Source organism: Chenopodium quinoa, unplaced genomic scaffold, assembly GCF_001683475.1.
Source record: "Chenopodium quinoa cultivar QQ74 unplaced genomic scaffold, ASM168347v1, whole genome shotgun sequence".
Lineage (NCBI taxonomy): Eukaryota > Viridiplantae > Streptophyta > Magnoliopsida > Caryophyllales > Amaranthaceae > Chenopodium > Chenopodium quinoa.
In genome coordinates, this window is record NW_018743919.1 from 343,554 (window position 1) to 356,036 (window position 12,483).

At 33.3% G+C, this 12,483-nt stretch overlaps 1 protein-coding gene across 2 annotated transcripts; it reads right to left on the bottom strand.

The window, feature by feature from the left end:
* Positions 1 to 836: 836 nt before the first annotated feature.
* Positions 837 to 3,357, bottom strand: LOC110687070 (equilibrative nucleotide transporter 3-like). 2 transcript variants are annotated; one of them, XM_021863698.1, is made up of 8 exons: positions 2,974 to 3,357; positions 2,636 to 2,791; positions 2,389 to 2,532; positions 2,158 to 2,263; positions 1,699 to 1,859; positions 1,438 to 1,592; positions 1,093 to 1,351; positions 837 to 987 (listed from the first exon to the last, which is right to left on the bottom strand). In XM_021863698.1, exons 1-8 carry the CDS (start codon positions 3,112 to 3,114, stop codon positions 877 to 879), a joined length of 1,233 nt encoding a protein of 410 aa, XP_021719390.1. In that variant the 5' UTR covers positions 3,115 to 3,357; the 3' UTR covers positions 837 to 876. The 2 variants fall into 2 exon arrangements, with proteins under 2 accessions (XP_021719390.1, XP_021719389.1); XM_021863697.1 differs by having other exon boundaries at positions 1,438 to 1,598.
* Between the last annotated feature and the right edge of the window lie 9,126 nt (positions 3,358 to 12,483).

The window sequence follows — 12,483 nt, forward strand, 5'->3', positions numbered from 1 at the left end:
CCTTCTTTGAGAGGTTCCTGTGAATTTACGCCAGACAGCTCCTTCAGGAAATCTAGTTCGATCTGCTCACATGAAGTTTTTTTTTGGAGAATGGTGAGTCTGTAGATGATCCTGCTTCATATTTCACAATTTTTGAACGATATACTGCAAGTCCGCAATACACAATATACTACTATACCTTTTTTTAGCCCGGTAAATTTCCAAGTTCACAGTTTTTTTGAACGAATGACTAGTACACTACACTAGGCCGGTACCTTTATTCGTGCTGTAAACAAATGAACATATCACAGATGCTGATATAGTTTGGCCCTTTAATTCAGATGAAAATTTACACAAATACAAAATACAATAAGATATCAGTAGATTGATGATATTATGAATGGCTCAATTCTTGCAGACAATCAGTTAGTTTAGTAACCAGTTCACTCAAAATATGTACTTGACATGGAAACAAGGCAGGCTAGTAGAAGCTCCTCCTAACAATAAAATAACTTATAAATACTAACTAATACTGGTGAGTAGTCATTAAGCAGATGGATCTTCGACATGCCCCTCTAAATCCATGAGATGTTCAGATTACGTGACAACGATTGTCTTGATTAGAAGTATTTTGTATTAAGGCAATGTTTTTGATTTTTTGTAAACCACTAATCATAATTCCAGTCCTTCAATTTTTTCTGCTAAATAAATTTGTGGGCATGTATAAAACATGTTAAAATCCTATAAATAAGATGTGAATAGAAAGAGTATTTCTAATACTTGATTAAACTACACTTCTACAAAATCAGATAAGCTTTAAACAAATTTGTATTTTGTCACGCATTTTTACTTCTCTAGCTTTCTATATATGTTTTCCGCTATTTGTTCTGTTCTCCATTAAAAGCTTCCGTTGCCTATGAGCCACAACCAATCGAGGCAAACACCGGAAAATATACCACCTAGAAGAAATAGGACCAACAAATTTCCCAATGCGTTTTGTTCCGGTCCCTACATATCAACATACACCAGAATTTTAAATTGTAGATACATTTAACCATACTATATACTATGCTATCAAAAATTACCCAATTATGAGTTTGTCAAAGTACAAACCTTGTAACCTTTAGGCGCCGCAGTCATCACACAAACCGTGAGATGGCCATTGGTAAATCCCAATAAAGATGTGAGCATGATCATCCATCCTTCATTTGCATATTTTGCAGTGAAGTAAAATGCAGGGACAAAGAGGAAACGAGCTAGAATCGCTATCATTAGGCCCTTTCGAGACTCCAAGTTTAAGCACTTTATCAAGGGTGTGTATCTTCCAACTAGGTCCAAAACATTGTACATGGCAATCAACACAATGGAATACCTACAAAATAAAGAAGATTACAAATTTTATCAGCTTTTATGCTCCAAGTTAACTTTTGATAATAGACCATATACTATAAGCTATACCATGCGCCTAATGTGTGATTTCCTGTATCTTCATACAAAAAACCAGGGAAAATTGACAGTGTCAGCACATAGATAAGGTATAAACCCAAAAAGTAATCCCAATTTTGACGTAGCAATTGTTTCAGTGTAAAACGATCCACTACTTTCGCACCATCCTCAACCTGCAATGTATTAAGAGGCAATCTCATAAAAAAGTAGCTTCAATAAAACACAACTGAAACTGAAAAATGAAAGTGATCGAAATGTATGTATCTTAATTACTTGATTGATACCAGCAGCAGCAAGGTCAGATGTAACAGTTTTAGATCCTTCCGAAGCTGCCTTGGACCGGAAATACTTGACAATTGGCAACTTAGGGAAGTAGTATGCATACAAGAAAATGCATAAAAATTCTATTCCTGTGGAGATTGCCAAAAATAGTACTGCAAAAATAGATGTTTTAGTTATCAAAGCTAAGTTTCAGATAAAATATATAAATTCAAATAGGAGCAAATAAGTTCATATAACTAATTAAACTAAGTATATATAAGGTAATTAAGCTAAAGTTCAAGAAGATCAAATAAGTGTCAATTCAATAAGAAAGAAAAAAAACAATCAAGACGCGATAAGTGTGCCTATAATTCATAAAAGTATTTTGCAGATAAAAAATGGACGAAGTTTAAGTCAAGATAAGAGTACTAAACAAGTAATCCTAAACATCAAGAATTATTATATACTTACAAGCACCCTTGCGTAGTCCATCATGAGATTTGTCGAATGCTGCCTTTGTCACTAACCTCAGAACAGAGGTCAGAGCACCGGATGCAGCCAAACCAGCAAAGAAAGACTGTACATAGTCATGCATCACAAAATTAGTATTATATGTAGTATACATGTATAACATTAAAAGATCAATATTAGAGGCGAAGTTTGGGGAAAATAAGCAATAACCGCGCTACACATTTCGCATACTTGTAAAAGTTCAGGCACCATAAAAGCCAAGTCTCCACACATACCACCTTGGACAAAAGCATCTGCAACGCCGAAAGCACCAACTAGTATGCATAAACCGATATAAGGTCCAACTCCGCCTTTTCCAGATGTTCCTAGATCTAACTGTCATGATCATACAAAAGGGCTATATTCACAAAAATTCCAACTTCAAACTTTGAGTTCGAAACTTTTCAGAATCTGAAATCACTCGTTAAAGGTAACTTACCAATAAACATCCCAAAGTACTAATGAAAAATAGAATGTATCCAGCTATGTTTCTCGTTCTAGTATTGACCCGCTGTTCATTATACGCAAATATTGCCATTGTTCCAACAGCAAATGGTTGATATACTAGTGTAAGTACCCTTGAAGGATGGTAGTTCTTCACATGAAAAGGCCGCGAACCAAATTAGCTAAATTATAATCTTCTGAATGCAGTTAAGTTCTAATACATTGATTAAATAAAACAGTGGAAAAATAAGTATATATAAGAAATTATTGGCCAAAATATGGAAAGCTAGGAAATTTCAATTGTGAATGAACTAAAAGGGAGCAATTTCGTACCGGGAAAACTTTATAATAGTAATCTCCAACGGTGAGCATGGTGTTCCATGAAAGGAGAGACCCCATTCCAAGTAACCAACATACTAACACAGCGCTCCTTTTTCCCTGATCACCACAACACAAACAATATATTACGATCATATCGTTACATTATCTTTGTTGAGGCTCATAAGGGTCCGGCCCCTTAAATTAAAGTATTTATTGTTTTTTTATTCAGATCCGCTGCTGTTTAAAGAGCCTTGCATGTAATTTGAGCAATGTCTTACCTCCAATCGGGTAGGAGTACCATCATTTTCATCAGCAGTAGTACTCATGGCTAATTCACCACCTAATTATTCACCTATCACAAAATTAAGACGGCAATTTATTTTATTTTTTTTAAAAATTATTTCCATATACAAGTTCATCTATGACATACAAAATTATTGTTTATCACATGAAATTTTTTAAATAAATCAATAACTTTTTCCATAAAAGTGGCTTCCACAATTATATGACTTGATAAAGCTTTTAATTATTTACCAAAATACCACGTGATAAACAATTTTTTGTTTATCCCAATGATTAACATGAGCTTCCTAATTATTATTCATAAGTAAAGAATACATATTCATATGAGATGCGATGCTCTTAGATTCCTTTCAATTTATATTTTTAAGAAATCTAATACTTACGATACTATTTTATTTAGAATTAAGGATATTAATGGTGAAATTTCTGTGTTAGTGAATGCAAATCTCTACATGTAGCAAAATTTGTAAGTCACTCCTGGATAAAAGGGACAGGTTCATGCATTCTATGCATGTCAAACAATTTAATATGTAGAATACAATGCAAAGATAAGGCAGGATAAAAATCGCTGAATTGAAGCAAACACCTGAAAAAAAAAAAAAAAAAAAAGAAAGAAAAAAACCTTTGATTCGTCGGGATTTGGTTGTTATATCGGTAGTATAAATTACACAATCAACATGACTATTAGCTTCGAACAAAGGATTTACAATACTACCAAAAAAAATACAAATAAAAATCAGATGAAAGAGAGAAAAACTTACTGTGCTCCGAGCTCTAGCTTGGTGAATTTATGTGATAATCAAAGGAAACAAGAGAAATTCAAGGCAATCGTGTTATCTTTTCATAACGGATTTTATTAAAAATAAACATAAAGTTAGAAAATAAATATTCAATCTAAAAATGATATATACAAGATTTTAATTAATTTTTTTTTCCTTTTTGAATGGAAGATTTTAATTTATTTTAGGTTTCGAATAAGATAGAATTACAAAACTATATACATATAACAAGTATGAGCATTTCGTATCAGATACTCCTTGCTCATTTATACTAGATGAAGCCCGTACAATGCACAATTTATTTGTATTTTTTCACATAAAATATTTTACTAATATATATTTATCTAATGAATTTTGTGATATTCGCTTGCTTACTCCTTGAATTTTTTATTATAAAATGAATTATTAACTTTGTTTCCCATATTTAGATAAAATTCGTAATACAAAAGGATAATATTTTATTTCACAAAGTTTCATATGTGGCTGGTCACAGTGTGTAGCTGGATTACTTGGTTAGGAGTTACTTGGTTGGTCAAGGGTTACTCAATCAATCAGGAGTTACTCGGACGATCAGGGGTTATTCGGTCAGTATTTGGGTAGTGTGTCTCAGCCGGCCACACGATATGGCAAGCCACACAAAAAACGCGATATTTTATTTTTATAATTAATATAAAATTTTGATCTAACATAAATTGCAATTTTTTTTTATTAGCTAAAATATAACATTTTCCTATATGACGCTATACAATTAATCTTACGTGGCATAATCCTATTGTAGTGTTTTAAAATTGTTAATCCTACCTAGGGATTTTTTTAATTAAAATCCTACTCAGCGCTTTTAAAAAAACACTAATCTTACGTGGCAAAATCCTATTGTAGAGTTTTAAAAATACTAATCCTAAGTGGAAATCTATTAATTTTTAAAAAATTTAAATCCTATGTGGCGCTCTAAAAACTCGGGAAAAAACTCCCCCATGTATATATATGTGTGTGTGTTTTTCTTTACACATCTATAACTGTCTTCATTTCGTATTTTGGATATATATATATATATATATATATATATATATATATATATATATATATATATATATATATATATATATATATATATATACACGCGCGCGCGGGGGATCCCCCTCCTATCACAGGAGGGGGATGAGGAGTCGAATCCAGGTCATATTCGGGAGAGATGAAGGGACTAACCATCCTTCCACTCTTCATTCGACTAAAGTCATTCCTAGTTGGAAACTTGATAATATTTTTTTTCCACTTTAGGCTACTTTTGTTTTTGAAATAAATTTTTGGGAAAGTTATCCTCAATGGAATATAATTTTCGAGAACAAAATACAATTGTAATTTTTTTTTTTTATTTGTTTGCTTACAAGAAAAATTATATAAAAAAGGAGCAATGGATGAGAGGAGAGGTAAAGGATGTAAGGATTATGGAGGAAAATGTGGCTTATTTTCTTTTTAGAAGGAAAATACTTTCTATTCGATGTTATCCGAGTTATTTTGTTAGGGGTTACTCGAGCTTTTCAGTAAGGAGGACTCGAGTTACTCGGTCAGGAGTTACTTGAGGGATTCGGATAGGGATTACTCGAGGGGTTCACTCGGTCAAGGGTTACTTGAAGGGTTACTCGATCTGGGGTTACTCGAGTTACTCGGTTAGGGGTTACTTGGTCATGGGTTATTCGAATTATTTGGTCAAGGGTTACTCGGTTAGGAGTTATTTAAGGAGTTCGGTCAGGGGTTACTCGAGTAATTCGGTCAGGGGTTACTCGAGTAATTCGGTCAGGGGTTACTCGGTAAGTCAGGGGTTACTTGAGGGGTTACTCAGTCAGGGGTTACTTGAGGGGTTATTTGGTCAGGGGTTACTTAAGGGGTTTGATCATAGATTACTCGAGGGGTTACTCGGTCAGGGGTTATTGAGGAGTTATTTGGTCAGGATTTACTCAAGTAACCCCTGATTGAGTAGCTTGAGTAACCCCGGCTACTCGAGTAACCCTTGACCGGGTAACTCGAGTAACCCTGGAAACTCGAGTAACCCCTGACCAAGAAACTCGTGTAACCCCAGCAACCCGAGTAACTCGAGTAACCCCTGCCGCACGGTACAGCAGGCCGTATACAAAAAATTCAGATTATTTTTAGACTTTAAAATTTGATTAGTCACATATTGATTTAATAGGAAATGTTTTTTTTTTGGAACAGATATTATTGGAAATGTCACTATCATAGTACTCCGATCGGGTCATATCAGGTTCGGGTACATTTTTTGGATCATTTTGTTAACAATTCATGTAATGACATTCACGTTTACTCATTATCAATTACTTCATTTATTGTAAGAGAAATAATTTCAGATAAGTTTAAATTCGAGGTAATAAGTTCTAATAAGTTTAGATAAGATAGATTTAGTTTAGATTCTTAGAAGATAAGTTCAAACCATACTCTAATCTATTCACATTGATTCCACTCATTTTAGGGATAACAATTTCAGATAAGTCCACATTCGAGATGACATGTTTAGATAAGATACAATAAGTTCATATAAATTCGGATAAAATAGGTTTAGTTTAGATAAGTTTAAATACAACATCTTATTTTATTTGAAATTATCTAAACTTGTTTATTTTTTATAAGTTCATACCCGAGTTCACATTTTTTTTAATTGCATTTTTTTAAAAACATTTAAATGGCATTATTCAAAACATTTAAATAAGATTAAATAGGCAAATGAATAATAAAATTAGAAAAATAAAAGACCAATAAAAGCCTTTTAATAGCTCTAGTTCGGGTCACTACTTTCTCGAGTCCAAACAAGTCAAGTCATGATCGGGTACAGGTAAATTATTTGGGTCAGATTATCATCTGGTCATTGTCATATACTCATGCTTGCATTCAATCATTATCACATTCAATTCAATCATTATTCAAAATTATTATTTTTTTAACTTTTTTTTATTTGAAATTATTTTTTTTATAAAATATAAGTTAAAACAAACAAGCCTAAGGTCAAATAGTATTTTTAAACCGTAGTTGACTACATTAATGCGCATGCACCTACAAAATAGTAGTATTCGTAAACCATAATTGTTTAATTGAAATATAGAATGAACCTGCACCTAAAAAGTAGTAGTACTCATAAATCGTAATTACTAAATTTAAATAAAGAATGGACATGCATCCAAAAAGTAGTGGTATCTATAAATTTTTATAGGTTTTTTTGAGACATATAAATTGTAATACATTTGATAATAGAGAATTTTATTGAAAATATTTGAATAAGCTTAAATAGGAAAATAACCCATAGAATTAGGGAAAAAAAAAGATATGACGTAATCCTAAATTGCTAGTTATTTGGAGAAAAATGTAATACTTTAATACTTTATGACTTAATTAGTTAACAAAATTAAAAAAAAAAAAAAAAAAAGAGGGTAGCTCCTTTCCTTTGAGTTCAGAAGAGCCGTGTTTGATACAAGGTTCTTTGGAACCCTTCCTAAAAGGTGGCATTTAGATCTTGGTCCTTGGCTGGTGGTTGTGTGCCCTTAAGGGCTTTAGGCGTTTGGGTGCTGCTTTGCAGCTCCTTTTGGTAATAAAATTTACTATTTACCAAAAAAAAAGGTACTTGAATCTAAAACAAATAAATGTTTCTTCTTAATTGATTTTGATGCGTATGTGGAGTGTTTATACTAAATTAAAGAGATGCATATATGTACATGTACACTAAGGTTAAGATATGAGACTTGGTATATATATGTACAACAAATATATACTATAATTAACGCCTAAATTTGGGGATGATACTTTTTTCTTTTGCTGGATCGACTTGGTCTCCCTGCATCCAAGACAAAATACTTTGATCAAAATTAACATAGAGTAATTTTAGGCTTACAAAGTTTCGACATAACGAGTAGCTTAGAATATATATATAGCATATATCTTTATTCAGTATCTGATCTACAATAACAAAGATGTATAAAATAACAAGTCGAGTTGATTTCAAGTTAGGTCAATAACAAATCGAGTTGAATTTGAGTCGGGTCAATAACAAGTCGGGTTAGTGACAGGGGGGAAGAAGAGGCTACCAGGAGGAGAGAGAAAGAGCACAGATGAAAAAAATTTAAAGGATGGAGAAAAGAAGAAAAGTGGTGGATGACTAAAAAGGGTAGCTCGTTTTAGGGTTAGCTTTTTGTTGAAGTTGTTTTTTTTTAATACAAAATTCCGTCGAAAATGGTTCAAAATCCGTTGGAAACATTTCGACGGAAATTATTTCCGTCGGAAATCTCCTACGGATTTAAATTCCGTCAGAAGGTATTTATTTTCCAACGGATTTTCCCTCGAAAATTAAATATTTTCCGAGGGAATTAAATTCCGTAGGAAAATTTCGACGGAAACCCATATCCGTCGGAAAGTTCCGACGGAATATAAATTCATCGGAAATTTCGTTTTTTCCAACGGATTTTGGTGTCTGTCGGAACACTTCCGTCGAAAATGGACCTTTTTCTAGTAGTGTTGAAGTTCGGGTCGGATTAGTAATAAGTCGGGTTAGTAATAGGTCGGGTTAAATTCGGGTCGGTTTAGGAATAGGTATTTAGACGGGTCGGTTAATAATCGGATTCGGGTCGGGTCAACTTTTGACAGCTCTAGCCTCTAGTAGTATCTACTCACAAATAGCAACATTATATAAATAGAATATCTTTAAAATCTAATTATTCAGCTTTGCAGCTAATGTACTTATTTTGTTACTATAGGGATTCCAATGCGCGCGATGTGCGCAGTATAGCTAGCCTTTTGAGAAGAATTATTACCGATATTCTTAATGCCCTATGACTGTTTGTATGATACTCCCTCTGTTTTTTTTATTTGCATTACTTGATGCGCGGAGTTTTAGGAGAGTAATATAATATTGTGAGTGGGTGAATAATTTATTATAGTAAAAGTTAGATGGAGACCATGAAAGAGAAAGAATGTGAGGGATAGTAAATATTTTTATTATATAAGTGAGGACCATGAAGGAGAGAGAAATGATAAAATATACTCCCTATGTCCCTTATATTTTGCCCCATAGTGTAATGTTACTTTATTAAGTTTTGGTTGGAAAAAAGTAATGAGAGAGAAAAGTGGTCGAGTTAATGGGGTGATTGTGAGAGTAGAAATGTGGACTCATATGTCCTAAAATAGAATGGGACAAAATTAAAGGGACGAACTAAAAAGAAAATTGGGGTAAAAATTAAGGGACAGAGGGAGTAATTGAAATTATTTGTATATATAGATGATAAATGTGTTGGATGTTGTATAGTTGTGTAATGTTCTAAACTTGGTTGAACTGCTTTGATTTAATGATTAAAAGGCTAGGTAAAAAGATATTGAGTTCAATGTAGAAGTATAAATGTCTAATACTATAAGGTCTAAATAGGAAAATTAAATTAAAAAGTAATAGAGAGAGTAAAAGATGGATTTAAATATTGAAATAAACATGACTTTTTAAATCAATTTTGGGGATTTAAGAGATAATTACGCTTTTGAAACTAAATAGGGGCAAATATGTAAAAGAACATTTTTAGGTATATAAATGTCCATGCACTATTCATAAAAGTTTTCTTGAACTTTTTATAAAAAACGGAGGAAGAAATTTTTAGTCAGAAGTTAAAAAAAATTACCTTTATTTGCCTTTTTAAAAAAATAAAAAAAAATATATAAAAAAAACCCGGAGTATATCAAAAGGTAGAGACTAGAGACTAGAGACTAGAGAGAGTTGAGTGTGTTTTCATTTGCTTTATTGCATATGCTTTATGTTCATCTTTCAGAAGAGATATTTTGTGCGATGGAGAATTCAGTAATGTTTCTATCCTTATTCTATAAATTTTTACTTAATTGTCCATAAATATATGTTTTGCTTTCTTCTATTTCTTGTTTAATTATAATATTTTGCGTATTACGATGTGCATTTCATCATTTCTGTCATCAAAAAATAAAAATAAAAAAATTGTGAAATTCTCTTTTGAAGTTTTGAGTGTATAATTTCGTTGAGTAGTATAGTACGAAGTATTTTACAGTTTCTTTTTTTTTTTTTTTTTTTTTTTTTTTTTTTGTTATCAACTTATCATTATTAATTTATTAGTATTATATTTTTTTAATGGTAAAGTAAAAACCTTGATTAAACTTGAACCCTAATAGTTTATTGGTTGAGTCGAGCTAGGCGCTAAACCAATACAATAATTGATTATTGAATGGATGATACTCCGGATACGTCTACACGTCTAATGTCAAGAGAAAATACAATTGGTTACCCATTTTATCAAGGAATTTTTTTATAGTGACCTACGCTTAGAATGGGGGCGTTTAATAAGGTTGTATAGTAGTTGAAAATAAGACGTGCATTACATTAGGGACAATTTAGTTGGGGGGAATCGACGGGAATCATTCCTTTTGTTGTGAAAATTAGATAATACACCCGGGTCCACCATGCTCATGGTGCACCCGGGTAAACAAAAAAAGGCGGAAAGAACATATAGTGTTTGATAAAGAACATACCTATGTTTGACAAACAACATACCTTTAATATGTTATTTGAGTGTGATCAGTGTGTTCTTTGAGTAAAATTATATAATCTTTACATTATAACTTATGTTATTTAACATATGTTGATAAACATATTTTTTTTTGGGTTTAATAATACAAAGTATGTTCTTTGAATTTGGCGTGTATGTTCTTTAAGGTCGTGGTGACGCCCAAATTCTATTTTTTATTATCATGTCATATTTAAATTACTTTTATTATCGTACATTCTTTGAGTTTGATTAGTGTGTTATTTATGTATTAACTATATGTACTTTACAATATAAATTATGTTCTTTTTAACATTTGGTATTTTGAAATTTGATATTGAAATCTTAAATTATTTTTAATTGAAAATAATGTTAGAGTAAAAAAAACTAAATTATTATGGGAAGTTGAATTTTTTTTTGGAGAGATAGAAAACTATTTTTTGGGGAAATGATATCTTTGGTAAGGATTTTTTAAGAGGTGATCAACATTGGCATGACTCACATCCCGACCCGATCCGGCCCGAAATAGGGTGGGTTTGGGCAAACCTAAAAATGCATTTTTAGTTAAAACTCGATCCGGGTTCGAAAAAAGCCCGAAAACCCGCTACTTTTCTACGGGTTTGAGCACGAGAAATTATGATATGGCCCGGCCCTACTCGATTATTTATCACTTCTAAATTTTTCCCGTTAATAATGTGTAATTTTTCAGAAAATTTTATCAAGCTTTTATCTCGTTCTTTTTATTATATCTTTATGTTCTTTGGTAATGCATGTTTTTGTCAAATACAACCATGTTCTTTGTCAAATACATGTATGTTCTTTATGAAACACGGGATGTTCTTTCCGCCTTTTTTTTATTTATCCGGGTGTATGATGAGCACTGTACACCCGTGTGTATAAACCACATATTACTTTTGTTGTTGTTTGTTAGGCCACTTTTCCAATTCCCTTTACCCTCTTCATTTCCCCAAATCTCTCCAAGTTTATTCCCCACCCCTCAAGATATTTTCATTCCATTCTTTGGCCACCACCACACCACCATACTACCACCCTCCTACCTACCCACATCACCGGAACCACCATCATCGACGTCACCGTCATCATCGACGTCACTTCGTCACCGTCATCATATCGTCGCCCTCCCCTCCCCTAAACCACCATCACCGAAACCTCATTCCCCTCCCCTCAAACCACCAACGACACATCACCGGAAACAACTCCTCTCCCCAAACCCCCCGGCGGCGCCAGCCCAGTCATCTCGCCGTCGGCCATTCCTACCTTCGTCATCGTCGTCGTCACCCACCCCTCCCCAAACCACCATCACCGAAACTTCATTCCTACCTTTGTCGGAGTTAGGATTTTTCACGTGGTGGGTAGGAGTCGGAGAAGGGAGAGGAAGCGGTAAGGAGGCCGGGGTTGGTGTCGCCGGCGCAGGGGAGGGGGCTGGGGTGCTGGCAGGGGGTTGCCGGAGGCCGAGAGTGGGGAAAATTTTATGAAAGAGATCAACAGTGGTGGTGGTGAATCTAGTTATTCCATTAGTTTTTTTATAACCAAACAACATACTATTAAGGGATTTTCATTCCATTCCATTTCATTCCCTTTGTTCATTCCATTTCATTTACCCCGTGCAAACCAAACGGTCCCTTATTTCATTTGAGGAGGTGCTCATTTGAAGGGTAATAGTTACTCCGTCTTTCTTTTGACCACCACATTCTTCACTTGTCTATAATCCATTAAATTTACTACCTCTAATCCAAGCATGCTTGTTCGAGTGGATAAGAAAAAATAAAGCCTCTTGCTCGAGTTTTGCTTGAGATTAAGGCTCTATTTGTTGTTGGTAAAAATATTGCAATAATTTTCCATGGGTGAACGCAGTTGTAGAAATAGTT

Excerpts from the sequence above, each read along its gene's own strand:
- LOC110687070 (XM_021863697.1), bottom strand. The coding sequence starts at position 3,114 with ATGATCGTAATATATTGTTTGTGTTGTGGTGATCAGGGAAAAAGGAGC. Across the intron at positions 2,264-2,388 it reads TGGTGCCTGAACTTTTACAA|TCTTTCTTTGCTGGTTTGGC; the intron begins GTATGCGAAATG and ends GACTATGTACAG. Across the intron at positions 1,860-2,157 it reads TGGACTACGCAAGGGTGCTT|TACTATTTTTGGCAATCTCC; the intron begins GTAAGTATATAA and ends CTATTTTTGCAG.